Below are 16,175 nucleotides of genomic sequence, written 5' to 3'. Positions count from 1 at the left end.
GATATACAAATGGCCAATAAGTACATGAAAAGATGTTCAATATCACTAGTCATTAGGGAAATGCAGAACAAAACCACAATGAGATATCATTCACACACATTAGGATGACTTTAATTAAACAAAACAAACAAGGAAAACCCCAGCCAATAAGCACTGGGAGGACATGGAAAAACTGGACCCTTCGTGCACCACTGGTGGGAATGTAAAGCGGTGAAGTCACTACAGAAAATACTACGGTGGTTCCACACAAACGAAGCATATAATTACCATAGGACCCAGCAATTCCCCTTCAGGGTGTATAGCCAAAGAAATTTCAAGTAGGGGACTCAAACAGATGTTCGTACACCCACACCCATACCAGCAACATTCATAGTAGTCAAATGGTGGAAACCTACATGTCCCTCAACAGATGAACGAATAAACAGCAAGTGTGGCATGTGCACAGAATAGAACACTATTCAGCTTTTAGAAAAATGAAATTCTGAGAGATGTTACAATATGAATAAACTCTGAAGACATGGTAAGTGAAACAAGCCAGACACAAAGGGTAATTATCATATGATTTCTTTTATATGAGCTACCTAGAATTGTCAAATTTATGGAGACAGGAAGTAAAACTATGGTTACCAGAGACTGCAAGAGGAGAGACTGAAGAGAGGTTGCTTAATAGGTATGGGTTTCTAGTAGGGGGTGGTGGAGAAGTTCTGGAGATGGAGAGTGGTGATAGACACACAATAATGAATTTTCTCAGTGTTTTTTTGTCTGTTTGTATGTTTTGAATTTATTAATTTATTTTCTCAGTGGTTTTTTGTTGTTTTGGTTTTGAATTTATGTTTTGTTGTCTTTTATGTTAAGGGCTGATGGCTTTTATGTATCTATAAAATAAGATGCTGAGGTTTCCAGCATTTTGTAATTATTTCCAAAAAACCAAACTCAGTATACAAAGGATCATGCTTCTGAGCAAAACAAACTTTCTTGTTCTTCATTCTTTAAATTACTTTCATTGTCACATTTGGCTTACTATTACTGCTACCACATTCAGAGAAGACGTGCCTTTTCTTGACAAAAATAGTCCAGGAATGCTTGATTCCCCATCACAAAATGAGGGTTAAGAACAAAATAATACAGAGTGTACTTTTTAAATTTAGCTAATAATTTATAAAATAATAAACTTAAAACCAGGCTTATTTTAGAAATTTAAATGGTTGAAAAATATTATAAAAAAATGTCTACATTTTCACAGATCTTCTATATGCTTTTGGGTTATATTAAACAAATAAACTTTGTCACAGGCTACAAAAATGAACTCAAAATGGGTCAAAGATCTAAATGTAAGAGCAAAACCCATAAAACTGTTAAAAATATTGGTGTTAAGTCTTTGTGATCTTGGGATTTGGCAATTCTTAAAGTAAGATATGATACCAAAAACATAAGTACCACAAGAAAATATAAACAAGATAAACACAGTCAAATTTTTAAAGTTCTGTGCTTCCTGTAGGTGAAAAATCAATCCAGAGATCAGGAGAACTTTTCGCAAACCATGTATCCGACAACAGTCTTGTATCTATAACCCATAAAGAATTCTTATGACTCAATAACAAAACCAGCACCACCACCAACAAACCAAAAGATCTCAATCGAGTTCTTCAAAGAAGATACTTAGCCTTCCTTTAAGCTGGAATGCCATCTTCTAGCAATTTGCCAAAATGACCAACATAAAGGAAAGACGAGCGGCACCTGCTCTGTGTTCTCTAGGCTTTTTAGAAAACATGGAGTTGTTCCTTTGGCCACAAACATGAGACTCTATAAGAAACATGACATTGTAGACATCAAAGGAATGGGCACTGTTCACAAAGCAATTCCCCACAAATGCTACCATGGCAACACTGGAAGCGTCTACCATGTCATCCAGCATGCTGCTGCCGTCGTTGTAAACAAACAAGTTAAGGGCAAGATGCCTGCCCAAAGAATGACTGTACACATGGAGCAAAGTAAGCACTCTAAAAGCCGGGAGAGCTTCCAGAAACATGTGAAGGAAAATGATGAGAAAAAGAAAAAAGTCGAAAAAGGTACTTGGGATCAACTGATGCACCAGGCTGCTCCACCCAGAAAGGCATACTTTCTGAGAACTGATGGGAGAGAGCCGGAGCTGCCAGAATCCACTCCCTATGAATTCATGGCATGATTTTAAAAAACAAAAACCCACAAAAGATCTCCAGACTCTAAATATATTTCTCTTAACTGAGTGAAAGTGTGGTGTCCTTTCCCGCAAAGAAATATTTGAAGCAAATTTTAACTGTCCTAATTCAGTGGGTGATGTCATTACTATTCAAACTTAGTGTTTTTTTTTTCTTCCTGGAAAATGTGATGTGGTTTATTGTGCAATATACTCCAGTGGTTAGAAACTGCCAGAAATTATTCATAAAATATTTGTACTAGGAAAATAAAAAGATATACAAACAGCCAATAAACACTTGAAAAAATGCTTAATATCATCAACCACTATGAACTGCAAATTAAAACCAAAATGAGATACACTTCACATTCACAAGGATGGCTAAAATAAAAAGAGATGGATAGGAAATGTTGGTAAGGAGCTGGAGACATTATAACCTTTGTTGATGGGAATGTAACTGATAGTTACTCCAAAAGCTAAAGAAAGAATTGCCATAGGTAATTTTATTCATAGGTATACATCCAAGAGAAATGAGAACTGATTTGTTCACAAGTGTTCACAGCAGCATTTATAACAGCCAAAATAGAAAGCGAAAGTGAAGTCACTCAGTTGTGTACGACTCTTTGCGACCCCATGGACTGTAGCCTACCAGGCTCCTCCATCTATGGGATTTTCCAGGCAAGAGTACTAGGGTGAGTTGCCATTTCCTTCTCCAGGGATCTTCCCGACCCAGGATTGAATCCGGGTCTCCTGCATTGTAGGCAGATGCTTTTACCATCTGAGCCACAAGGGAAATCAAAATGTCCATCATTAATGAACAAATACAGGAAAAATGTGATATATCCACACAATGTTATATTGTACATGAAAAGGAAGGAAGGCAATAAAAAGGAAGGAAGTATAATTTATACCACAACATGTAATTTCTATGTGTGGAGACGGGGTGGTAGATACAGGCAATCTGGAGGGTTGAGAAGCTTCCACTGGCCCAGGTGCTCCTTGGATAGGCGTCGTCATTTCATTGTCCTCAGTCCTTCCCCCACCAGTTTATTCTCACTTTTTATGCCTCTCAACTCTGGGCCTGGGACCTCACCAAGTCAGTGCAAGTGAAAATAGCTTCCGTCTCCCAATCTGACTTCTCCCACGCATATTTTGGGACATGGGTCTGTCCACTTTCACTTGTCAACTTTATAATCACACCAGCCTTCATCTCCTAATCCTTGGAGAACCCTACACCTCTATCATGTTTTATGGCAATTTAAGAGATTTCCTTTTTTTAACACACAAAAAATTTCAACAGGATCTTACAAGTTGGAGATTAAAAATGGCTATTCAACCCATCATCTCAAACTAGAAGCTCCCTATCTAAATTTTTTTTTTTAAGTGGGCCAATTTTATTTATTTTTGGCTGTGCTGTACAGCTTTTGAGATTTTAGTTTCCCAACCAAAGATCACGCCCAGGCCCTTGACAGTTAGAAGTACACAGCCCTAACTGCTGGGCCACCAGGGAATTACCTTGAAATCTTAAAAAGTAGAGTTTACACATTTTCTCAAACCTGAGCTCTCTGAACCACCCAAACCGTCTTTCCAAATAACATGAAAATTTGGTCACAGGCTGTAAACACTATCATCTCTATTAGTCTCTTAAAAAAAAAAAAAAAAAGAATCAGTAGGAAGCATGTCTTGCCAAATAAAATCAAATTACCAAATTAAACATGTTTTTAATATTTAAGAAAATAAAACTACCCAACCTAGCACAGTTTGAAAAGCAAGTTTTATTTTTTATTTGAGGTCTTCATAATTTCATATTCATATTTCATTTGAAGTATTTAAAAGAACTGTTTCCAAGAGTATTTATCTTTCCAGGCACTTAACTAGAATCAACAATCACTGTCTTTTTATATTTTGCCACAATAATTTATATTTATCTACAAAAGTAATATGAAACTAGAATCTGTAGCATAACAGTATATTCCAGGTGTAAACTAATAAATGTATCCCATTTAAACAAGAAATTATATACAATATACAATAAAAACTTCCTTTCTCATTAAAGTAAGTTAACCAGAATATTTAAATCAGCAAAGTAATTTAGTAACATAATTCAGGGGAAAAAATCCAACCCAAATCCCATTTTCCTGTGTATTTATATCCTCTGTGTGAGGGAGAGGGGAAATGGGAAAGAAATGTTTATTATTCACAGATCTCCACTCTCCACCTTGCATTATGTCGTCCAGGCCTGGGTGGGCCTCATCCAAGCTGAGGACACTATTGATACACTAACTGATACTACTGATACATCACACAAAAAACTGAAAAACCTCTCAGTCTTCATGTGTCCAGAACAAAATTCAATTCCTCCCCAAACCTATTCCTAACTACAGTAGATGCTAATGGCACCAGGATTCACCTAGCTCTCACTGCAAAAAATCAAGTCATCCTTTCTCTCTTTCCTTCATTCAATCTATCAATAAATTCTGTTTCCAAATTGAAAAATTTACCCATTTTTTCCCATCTCCACTGTCAGGTCACTGCCTCCTGCCTTCTAACTGATTTCTCCACTTTTGCTCTTATCTCCTTAGAGGCCAGATCCTTCTCAGCAGTCATTATAAATCAGATCACATTACTCCCCTGCTTAAAATCCTGTTTAGAATAAAAACCAAATTCTCTACCATGACCTACAAGGCCTTTCATACTCTGACCTGTGTCTACCTCTCCATCCTAATCTCATCTCTCTCTCTGACGTGCTCATGATCTCAAGCCACTGTGCTTCCCTGAGTATCACAACCTGGTTCCTCACTTAGGAGCTCTGCATTTGCCATTCCCTGTGCCTAGAATCCCAAGCTCCTCAAGGAACTAGCCTGTCTTCCTTGTATTCAAACATCACCCCTTAGAGAGGCCTTTCTAAGGTAGCCACCATCCTTCCAATTATCTACAAATCATCCTTCTTAGTTCTTTGCATACCACCCATCACAATCTAGTTATCTTCTTTATTGCACCTCCTCCCCAAATATTAGCTCTTCAAGGGCAGGGACTTATCTATCTTGCTTATTATTCTCATCCATGCCTAGAACTTACCAACACTTAGCAGATATTCAAAACACTTGTTGAATAAATAGACAACTTCATAAACATCGTCAAAGCAGTACAGATATTAATTATATTGATTTTTATTATTAGATTATAGTTTAAATTTGGAGAAGGAAATGGCAACCCACTCCAGTACTCTTGCCTGGAAAATTCCATGGAGAGAGGAGCCTTGTAGGCTACAGTCCGTGGGGTCGCAAAGAGTCGGACACGACTGAGTTTAAATTATATTAGTTTATTATAAATAAAAGTTTTAACTATACTCCAACAGAATAAAATATATATATATATTAAGAGTACATGAGCACAAAGGAAGAGGAAAAACACCACTATAATAAATCCTATTCCTTTAAAACAGGAATAAAGTAAACACGTGGAGGATATTGCTGCTGCCTGTCAAACACCCAGGACCTTTCTTCCCCCCAGGGAACTCTCACACAGGACACTTCCCATTTGGAAGAGATGTATTTGCAAAACACCAGCAGACTGTCCAAAGGAAGAAAGATAAAAGGGAACAAACATCTTTCAGGATCAAAATTCCAGGCGAGACCAGAAAGGGGGCTTTCAAAGCAATTTCCCCAAGCTCTTTGCAAAGAAGTTCAGTGGATCAGAACACAAAGAAAAAACTAACGAGAATCCCTCAACGGATCCTTTACCCACTAACAAGATTTCTTAAGAAAGTGACTTGGTCTTGCAAAGGAACTCAACAAAGAGCTGTGTAAAACATACTTCAAGTTCTACTGTCAAGTGGTAAGATGAGGATAGAAACCTTATATAGTATGTATCTATGTGGGAGTATGCATGTGTATTATATATATGAATCTATGTCCCCAAGGAACACTAACAAAAATACTTACTATATTTAATCACTATAGAGATATTAAATCACTATAGAGACAATGAAGAAATGAAGAAGATTAGTTTGTGGTTGAGAGCTGGCTTTTTCAACCTTAGCACTGGGGAAAAGGGAACCCAAGACTTTTTACAGCATTACAGAAAAACACATTAATCTGGAGGAAAAGAACATGTGTAAGAACAATAACACAAGAAGAAAACCACATGTAGTCATTTTGGTGGTTTGATTAGGGAGGGGGCTGGGATTCGATACAGAAAAGTTATATTAAAGAATAAAAGGAGAGTAATAGAAAGCACCAGGAAAAAAGGCCAATGAAGCAAATGCAGAAAAGCAAAGTCAAGTCAATGGCTAGACCAACAAACCTAATCTGGCACTTCTATATGCTATCTCTAGAGTTTTCTCTCTTATGAAGAATAAAAAGAATCTTGCTTTTCTGTATTATTTGCATACTCAGGTGATGTCAATCATAACAAGTGAATAGTTCCATTTTAAGGCCTTAAACACTGCCAAATACACGGTTAAAAAGTTGTACTGCTGCCCTTTCCCAGGATAAACATGAAGAAGAAACAGTATGAGCTGGAAATATGAATTCCCATTAGAGAGAAAAGACCATTTCACCATATAATTCTACGTAATACAGCAGCTTCTCAGATATGATTTTATCTGTTCCAAACAGTTAAGATCTGAGAACAACAAAGGTCAGTAAGGAACTAAAGCAGAGCTAGTGTCATGCAAGAAAACAAACATTTTTAAACACACCCTCAAGGCTTCACTTCGGGGCCCGTTCACTTTCATTTTAGATGGGATTCTAAAACACCTGGCCAAGTAGTTTCTCAGTGTACAGCAAATCTGAGGTAGCAACTACAAACTGGAAGACAGAAAGCTGTGTTGAAAGCAGATGACCCTTGGAGAAGGAAATGGCAACCCACTCCAGTAACCTTGCCTGGGAAATCCCATGGACAGAGGAACCTGGTGGGCAAAGAGTCAGACACGACTGAGGGAGGGGCAGGCGCTTGCTAGAGGCCCCAGAGCTTTTGATGGCAGAGCCAGCACTGTGGCTGAGGACTCCTGGCTCCCAGGCCTCTCTCATCAGATAGGAGCGTGGAAAACTAGTCTAAAATATGCCTGAGGGCTTTCCTGGCAGCTCATTGGTAAAGAATTGCCCCCCTGCCAAAGCAGGGGACGCGAGTTCCACTCCTGGTCTGGGAAGACCACACGTGGCAGAGCAGCTGAGCCCATGCATCACAGCCACTGGGCCAGGGCTCTCGAGCCCGGGAGCCGCAGAACTGAGGTCTGTGGGCACCAGAGCCCATGCTCCGCAACAAGAGGAGCCACGGCTAGAGAAAAGCCCACGCAGCATGAAGACCGTGCACAACCATAAATAAAATCATTTAAAAACAAAAAACAAACAAAAAAAAAGAAAGCAGATGACCCAACAGGAGAAAGGAGACTAAAACATCGTTGAAAAAAAGCAATTAAAAAAACTCAGAATCAAAAAAAAAAAAACCTCAGAATCAATCTAGAAAGTGTTGCTGGCAAGGTTTTATCTAAACAGCCTCTGAGATTATATTTTATTTTAGTATAATGTGACATTAATATGATACTTAGTATAGTGACTTGGGTGAAATACTGAGTTCAAAGACTGATCCTAAAGAGATAAGTTTTCAATCCTGGAGTTTCTGATTTAGTAAGCAATTATAGTTTATTCAACAGGCCATAGGTGATCCTGCTGCACACCTAGAACAGAGAATCACTGTCCTAACAGTCTAAGGAAAGATTACACTACACTTGTATTATTTAAGAAAGGAGACGTAACGTACGACATGGTAAATTAGCACTGCTGTGTTTCAGATGGGTGTGCGTGCGTGTGCACTCAGTCGTGTCCAACTCTTAGTGATCCCATGGACTGCAGCCCACCAGGTTCTTCAATCCATGGGATTTTCCAGGCAAAAGTACTGGAGTGGGGTGCCATTTCCTCCTCCAGGGGATCTTCCCGACCCAGGGATCAAACCCTCACGTGGTGTGTCTCCTGCACTGGCAGGTGGCTTCTTTACCAACTGCGCCACCTGGGAAGCCCTGTATGTTATATGTGAAAGTTGCTAAGAGAGTAAATCCTAAGAGTTCTTGTCACAAGAAAAATGTTTACTTATTTCTTTTATATCTATATGAAATGGTTCACTAAACTTACTGTGATAACTGCTTCATGATGTATGTATTAACAAATTGAATTATTGTGCTGTATTACCTTAAACTTATACAGGGCTGTATGTTAATTATATCTCAATAGAACTGGAAGGTTAAAAAAAAAGAGGATTTACTATTATCTTTAAATGTGTTCAATAAAACTTGTTTTTAAACTTTGTATATTTTGAGGTAATCAAGAATAGTCACTTTAGCAGAACAGTTCATCTCCCCAAAGGAGGGAGTGTGCTAAATGGCACACTGCCAAGAGCCAATCCACCCACAGAAGAGTATCTTTTAAAACTACATAAACATAATACATTTATGCAATGATGAGTGAAGCAGAATACTCAATGTGGAATGAAATAACAGTTGAAACTTAACGAACTTAAAGTTATATGAAGAAAAACATCTCATTACTTAAAGAGTCTGGGTGCTAAACCCCTCTCTATGCAGTAGAATCGCTTGAACAAATTACTTAAAACTTTTACTCACCTTTCTGAAAAATCAGAGTCTATAAATTCTCTAGCCCGTTTTCTATCACTGAAAAGAAAAAAAAAAAAAAAAAAAACCCATGAAAATGCATAAGGAACTTTACTTCATGAATAATTTATTTTAACTTATCTAATTCCACATTGAATATATATCCAAACAAAAAACTAACGATTACAAAAGATATGTACATAAAATCAGAACTTGAATTTTGTCACTGGACCCAAGAAATCACAAGAGTCATAGGTTTGAAATGAGTTTAACCAATCTCTACGAAGAAATACTGCTAATTTATAAATGAGAAGAGCTTCCCTGCAGGAGACACAGGTTCGATCCCTGGGTGAAGAAGATTCCCCTGGAGAAGGAAATGGCAACCCACTCCAGTATTCTTGCCTGGAGAATTCCACGGAGAGAGGAGCCTGGTGGGCCACAGTATACGGGGTCACAAAGAGTCAGACACGACTTGTGTGTCTACCAATGAAACAACAACAATGAACGAGAAGGCATAGGAAAGTTTTATTCACTCTGGAAGACTGGTTCTTAAAAACATCAGACAATCATACTACATGCAGTATAAAGCACAGCCAGTTACTGAAAACACCAAACCCTGCTCATCTCCAAAGCAGACCAGCACTACTGGCAGAGACTTGGCTCTCATTAAATTACCTTCCAAGGGTACGAAAAACTCCAACCTAACTTGCAGATCTATATGAGGATATTGTTAAGGACTTGAATGAAGGTCATAGTATTGATATTATTATGGACTTAACATGATATTATGGACTTAACATGCTATTGTTAAGGATGGAATAAAGAGCCTCTTGATGAAAGTCAAAGAGGAGAGTGAAAAGGCTGGCTTAAAACTCAACATTCAAAAAACGAAGATCATGGCATGTGAGCCCATCACTTCATGGAAAATAGATGGGGAAACAATGTAAACAGTGATGGACTTTCTTTTCTTGGGCTCCAAAATCACTGCAGATGGTGATTGCAGCCATGAAATTCAAAGATGCTTGCTCCTTGGGAGAAAGTTATGACCAACCTAGACAGCACAGACAATACTTTGCCAACCAAGGTCCATCTAGTCAAAGCTATGGTTTTTCCAGCAGTTATGTAGAGATGTGAAAGTTGGACTATAAGGAAAGCTGAGTGCTGAAGAATTGATGCTTTTGAACTATGGTGTTGCAAGACTCTTGAGAGTCCCTTGGACTACACGGAGATCAAATCGGTCAATTCTGAAGGAAATCAGTCCTGAATATTCATTGGAAGGACTGATGCTGAAGCTGAAACTCCAATACTTAGACCACCTGATGCAAAGAACTGACTCACTGGAAAAAACCCTGATGCTGGTAAAGACTGAAGGCAGGAGGAGAAAGGGACGACAGAAGATGAGATGGCTAGATGGCATCACTGACTCAATGAACATGAGTTTGAGCAAGCTTCAGGAGTTGGTGACGGACAAGGAAGCTGCAGTGTGCTGCAGTCCATGGGGTCGCAAAGAGTTGGATACGACTGAGTGGCTGAACTGAACTGAAAGGCCATGGAATTACAGGTGATTCCGTCACTTCATCTTACTTGATAATGGAAAAGACGTTATGTATACATATGAAGCGATGTCTCAAGTGGTGCCAGGGGTAAAGAATCTGCCTGCCAATGCAGAGATGCAATGGGTATGGAATAGCCCCTGGAGAAGTAAATGGCAACCCACTCCTGTATTCTTGCCTGGAGAATTCCATGGACAGAAGAGCATGGCAGGCTACAGTCCACAGGGTCACAAAGAGTTGGACATGACTAAGCACATACTGGAGAAGGCAATGGCACCCCACTCCAGTACTCTTGCCTGGAAAATCCCATGGACAGAGGCGCCTGGTAGGCTGCAGTCCATGGGGTCGCTAAGAGTCGGACATGATTGAGTGACTTCACTTTCACTTTTCACTTTCATGCATTGGAGAAGGAAATGGCAACCCACTCTAGTGTTCTTGCCTGGAGAATCCCAGGGAGCCTGGTGGGCTGCCGTCTATGGGGTTGCACAGAGTCGGACACGACTGAAGCGACTTAGCAGCAGCAGCAGCAGCACATACACACACACAAAACTCTTTTGCCTCTAGTGTGTGTGTGTGTGTGTGTGTGTGTATAACTTAAAGCACTCTGCCAGGACTGTTATTTCATTCATTTCTTTAATATCCTTGAAGCAAGGAGATTCTTACTGAACCAAGATTTACTGTTTGCTTATTAGAACTCACAACTGTAAGTCAATGACAGAACCACCAGTGTGGTTTGCCATGTTGGAAATAATTTCTAAAGGGACAAAATAAAATTTTCAGTCACTTATTTTACTATTTCCTTTTATGGAGGGATGAGATGCTAAAATGATAAGGAGGGGGAAAAGGTTGAATAAGGTTATTTTAAGGTAAAGATGGAACACGTAGAGATCCGATATTAAAAGTGGCAAATGAGTAACGAAGCAGGGACACTGATTTAACTGCCCAGCATTTTAAAAGAACCAAGATAAAACTCAATGAAAGTTTTAATATATTTTGGTCTCTTTTTTTCCCTTCTTTTTCTGGTTTTAAATGAAACAAAAATGCTAGTTTCAAGAGGAAATTCTAAGCACACACACACATATACATAACTCCTTTCTTATGTGTGTTAAAACAATATAAAATGCAGTTTTTACATCTCCAAAGTGGCTAAAAGTCAAATCATAAAAAGCAGTCTTCTTTCAGCACTGAACAAAGATGTTTCAGTTACAAGTTATTATTTTATTTTTCTGTTTAAAATGGTTGTTCCAGGGAGTGGTCCAGTGGTTAAGACTCTACGCTTCCACTGCAGAGGACAAGGGTTCAATCCCTAGTCAGGGAACCAAGATCCAGAGGCTATATCCTAGATGCCCATTTTATAACTAGGACATGAAATAAACAGGTGATCTTAAAGGAAACATACTAGTTTTTAAAGCCATAAAACAAGAACAGAAGGTAAGACAGTGAGCAAAAAAGATCAGAACTTTAAAAAAAAGCTTTTAAAAATGGTAACTTGCAGTACCACTCTTACCCTGGGACCCAGCCAGCAGCTTCTGCTATGTGTGTCTGAGTAACCATTGCTGGAGCAGGGGTGTATGGACTCCCAATCAGAACACTTCCTGAACTGGTTAGTCTCTGCGGTGTGCTTATAATCTGTAAAGTCAAAACAAGGAAAACTATTCTTAGTTGCTAAGGCAAGCCTACAGGCAGAAAATAAGTTTATAAGGAGGAAACCTTATTATCTACAATGTACTTAATATCAATCATCTAGAATATAAGCAATCCCTTTGACCCACTTGTATATTCTAAGATCCTGAAGCACAAGCATCAACACTGATACCAAGTACACCGTGGATTTCAGCAAGTGAATAGCAACTGGGAAGGATTAAGCTGGCGACTGACATTTTAAAAATCAGAAAAATGAAAACCTTTCTTTAGAATTATGAAAACTAATTTTAGTTGAACTTGATTAACTAGAACTGGGATAACAGCAAATTAGATTTTCACAGTCCAAAACATATGCAAAGACATTATACGATTTGCATTCTTATACAGATGCAGTTTTATCTGTTTTTTTAAGAGCATTTCCTCATATCATTAAATATTATTCAAACACATTTTAAAAACCATAAAACATTCTGTCATGTGGATTAATTAACCTTATTGTTAGATTTTTACAAATATTCATTATTATAAATAATGCTGTGATAAACCTTTTTGTAAAATTATCTTGGCTTTAATTTCTATTTTTTATGGACGGATTCCAGAAAGGGAATGAATAGAACTAAGATTAAGGACTTTACTAAAACCCTATTTTCACACACACACACACACAAAACAGTAAATAAAATAAAGGCATGCTCCAGGGAATGGGAGTATTAGTGGGGCTGGGGAGATGTTACTACATACGAATGATTAGGAAACTATTTTAATAAATTAATTCTATAGTCAAACAAAACACAACAAATACCGACAGACAGCCGGGGAATTCTGATCCTCACAATATGCCAAGGATTATTAAACAAGGCATTCAGAAATCTGCCTCATGAGAACAAAGGGACACTAGACAAGCCTTCCACATTTTCCATACCACCATACTCCTCACCTCCATCTCAATGCAGGATCCTTAAAGGTACAGGGTGTTTGCAGGGCCTACCACAGTGCTAGGAGACACTCATAGGAAAGAATCAGTAAACATTTACTGAACTGAGACAGAAGACCCAGCTTTTAAAATGATGAAAAAAAGTAGCTTCTTTCTTCATCGATATGCTAGAAAGGATTATATAAAATCCAGTAAGAAAATACAATATAAAGGGTGTAGTTCTCAGCAATCACTGCATCATACATTCTGTTCTCTATTATGCTGACCTGAATGAGTGCTTGAGAAATAGAGTCTGAGTATTTGATCAGCCCCTGGTCTACTGTATTCCTAGAATAGAAGTCTCCACAAAGCAATTCTAAGTATTCCAACTTACCCTGAAGCAGACTGCATTACTCGTGCAGTCTGAAAAAAACTATGGAGTTTTTTTCTTTAGGACTCTACAGGCTCAGTTCTACCCAATTTTAAGGGCTTTGTAGGAAAAAACAAAAAAAAAAGAAGAAGAAGAAGAACAAAGGAGGAAGGGAAATAGGACAGAGAAAAGCTGGTTATCTTTACTGAGAATGACTTTGGACTAAGTTGTTGCGTTCTAGTTCATTTCTCCTTCCTCAGTGGCAGGCGGTTAGCTGCTGTTCTTTCCTGACCTGAGAGTGATTAGCAACGCTCTGTTCCTTCCTCTTGGCAAGCCTTTAACAAACATTTCACCAACAAAGAAACTGGAAGGATGCTACACTTGTATTGGATCTATATATTAGAAGTTCTTGTGAGATGTAGTGAGTTCTTAAACCAGAACAGTGACAGTGAACCTTAAACAGAACCACACAGAAATAAACAGAACTTGACCAACCAATGAACAGGAAAATTAGTTCATACAGGTGATAAGTCACACATGCTTCATAAAACTGAACCTTAATTTTGAAGCCCCAAATTAAAATAATATTCAGTTGATCTGATAAGGGAAATGAACATCTGTACTTAGCCTATGAAAGTCATACAGCAACTGAACCTCAGTCTGAAAATTTTCTACCTTCAATCAAGATATCTTATGTACTGCTGCCATCTACAGTACGAAATGCCAAGAGAGCATGTATGTTCTGAAAAGAAAAATCTGTAACTATAAACTCTAAGGAATCTATTTAAATACAAAGTGTTCTATTTAAGGGTTTCATTATTTCACAAAATTTTCATTGTCATTGTAAGAGACATGCAGTTTTTAACCATGTTAAAATAAGCATGAGATTATCTTATATAAATATATGTGTGTGTGCATATATATAAAACCAGGTACCTTTAAGAAGACAGTTAGAATGCCAAGCCACGGTTACTTCTAAACTAGTTTCTATAAACACACAAAATAACTTTTTTTCTTGAGAACTTTTGAAATTTCTCTCTACCATGAACATCCAGTTTCCAAAGAGATATGTAAAAATTTTAAGAGCAAGTATGAGGCAAACGGGTGAGGCTTTACTTAAGAATTTTCTAACAAAACTGTTTTAAAAATCATGGATAAGAGACTGAAAATTAGGGGAAAACATACAAAAGAGACAAACAAGAAGAGAGAGAAGTGGTTCTTACTGGGATTCTACAATATATTAGGAAATCAAATTACAATAAACTAGGAAATTAAAATAGAAAACTCTGATTCCTGCCTGGGGACCCAGAACTGCAAAAAGTACCTGAGAATCAGGGAGACTGGTCTTGGGCTGGCTCTTAAGGAGAGCCCCAAATCTCCACTGCTTCTGACCTTTGCATCACTGATTCTGAGGTCTGCAGTAATCGAGTATCTCATATACACGAGTACATATCACTGTCAAACCTGAAGTGTGTAAAGGCTTATATGTACTTTTAGTCCCAATTGACAGTGGGAAGGAAAATCACGTTTCCCAAAGAGGAATTCAAATTTGAGCCTTAGCAGCATCACTGGAATACCAAGAGGAAACAGTCTTTCAAAACACAGGAGTACTGTAAGGGACAAATTCATGAAAGGTCACATATGCTTGTTTAATTCTGATGATTATAGAATCACCTTTCAAAATATCGGCTTTCAAGGCAGGTGTGTCATCGCATTTGCACCCACTACAGTGGCTGGGGAGAGCTGAATGCTTAGCAGATGTCTGAAAATATACCCTGAACTACTCAGAACTGTGGCTCCTCACCTGAGCTACAGTTTGTATGAGCTTGGGGCTAGATGACATTCTTCACATAGTTACAGAACTGGGCAACATCTTTAGCTTGGATTCTGCAGATGATTAACAGTCCTCAAGAGACCAAGAAAAATGTCACGTCTAGTATGTCTTAAGATTTCAAAGACTTTCCGAAGCCATTCAGTATGTTAAAAGAGATTTTTATCTAAGTAACTGTGCATTTAGCATAGCCTATAGTACCATATATTATGAACAAAATTTATTCTTATGGCTCTAGAGATAAGAAGATGTAAGCACTGACAAGGAAGAGTTATTGTTCAAATGTTTATGTACTTTTGCTAATGGTGGGTGAGGCCATTTAAATTAGGTATAGTTTTTATTAATACATTAGCTTCATGTGACTGTTTATAAATAAGGCTGTCTTAAAAGCACTACCTACTTTAATCTCTAGCATAATTAATGGAATACCTTCAGAGAAATGGTTAAATATTTTCCATTTAAATTCACTATTTCTACTGCTAAAGATTGAAATGAATTGGTGAGTTGTTTCTTCCTAAATGTCCTTTCATCAAAGAGTTTTTCAAATCAGTAACTCCAGATACAGATTAACTGTTGGGTCATAATCAGTTTATATGAAAGTATACACTTTAGTGCAGTAAAGGTTATTTTAAAAGAAAAAGGAGAGGAACATAAGACATAACAGATTTCAAATCAATTGGCTCAAACAACTGAAAATAAGAGAAGCCTCGCAGAGGGGCAAAAAACTTAATTTAACACATTCAGAATCCAAATTCAAAAATACATGAAAATTAAACATTGACAAACACAGTGTCTTTTTCTTAAGACTAACCAGTTACATTCAGCTAAAAATAAAACTTTAAAAATTAAGAGATAAGGTATTCACAGGAGTATTTCACCAAGCATCTTCAGTACAACTTTCCTTTAAATTAGGATAAACTAAGCAAAGTTTCAAATCCTAAAATATGATGATTTTCTTACCATTTGGGGTCCAACATTCACATTTATTGGTCCTAAGGTTTTTGGTAAAATCTTTGTTGGTGAGTTGGTGCTGGAAACTGGAAATGCAACGAATGAAACGTTACCTGAAATGATATTAGAG

At 37.8% G+C, this 16,175-nt stretch overlaps 2 protein-coding genes across 15 annotated transcripts in view; one reads left to right on the top strand and one right to left on the bottom strand.

Moving 5' to 3' along the window:
* TFDP2 (transcription factor Dp-2) overlaps positions 1 to 16,175 on the bottom strand; it is a 206,409-nt gene that overhangs the window by 38,873 nt on the left and 151,361 nt on the right. For 9 of the 14 annotated variants that reach the window (XM_070793776.1, XM_070793827.1, XM_070793768.1 and 6 more), the window contains 3 exons: positions 16,055 to 16,158; positions 11,844 to 11,965; positions 8,796 to 8,843 (listed from right to left, as the gene is read on the bottom strand). In XM_070793776.1, coding sequence (XP_070649877.1) covers positions 8,796 to 8,843; positions 11,844 to 11,965; positions 16,055 to 16,158 — 274 coding nt within the window. Of the gene's footprint in view, positions 1 to 8,795; positions 8,844 to 11,843; positions 11,966 to 12,917; positions 13,082 to 16,054; positions 16,159 to 16,175 lie in introns of all 14 variants that reach the window. The other 5 variants (XM_070793812.1, XM_019961506.2, XM_070793823.1 and 2 more) reach the window with 3 other exon arrangements.
* LOC139182209 (large ribosomal subunit protein eL21-like) lies at positions 164 to 2,200 on the top strand. Its single transcript, XM_070786206.1, has 2 exons — positions 164 to 194; positions 1,695 to 2,200. The coding sequence occupies exons 1-2, from the start codon at positions 164 to 166 to the stop codon at positions 2,183 to 2,185; spliced, it is 522 nt and encodes a 173-aa protein (XP_070642307.1). The 3' UTR covers positions 2,186 to 2,200.

This window comes from Bos indicus, chromosome 1 (genome assembly GCF_029378745.1).
Source record: "Bos indicus isolate NIAB-ARS_2022 breed Sahiwal x Tharparkar chromosome 1, NIAB-ARS_B.indTharparkar_mat_pri_1.0, whole genome shotgun sequence".
Lineage (NCBI taxonomy): Eukaryota > Metazoa > Chordata > Mammalia > Artiodactyla > Bovidae > Bos > Bos indicus.
Note: the sequence above shows the minus strand (reverse complement) of the source record. Positions and strands in the feature narration are given on the sequence as shown.

Coding starts and splice junctions, on each gene's coding strand:
- LOC139182209 (XM_070786206.1), top strand. CDS start 164: ATGGAAAAACTGGACCCTTCGTGCACCACTG. Junction 195..1,694: donor GGACCCTTCGTGCACCACTG/GTGGGAATGTAA, acceptor GCCATCTTCTAG/CAATTTGCCAAAATGACCAA.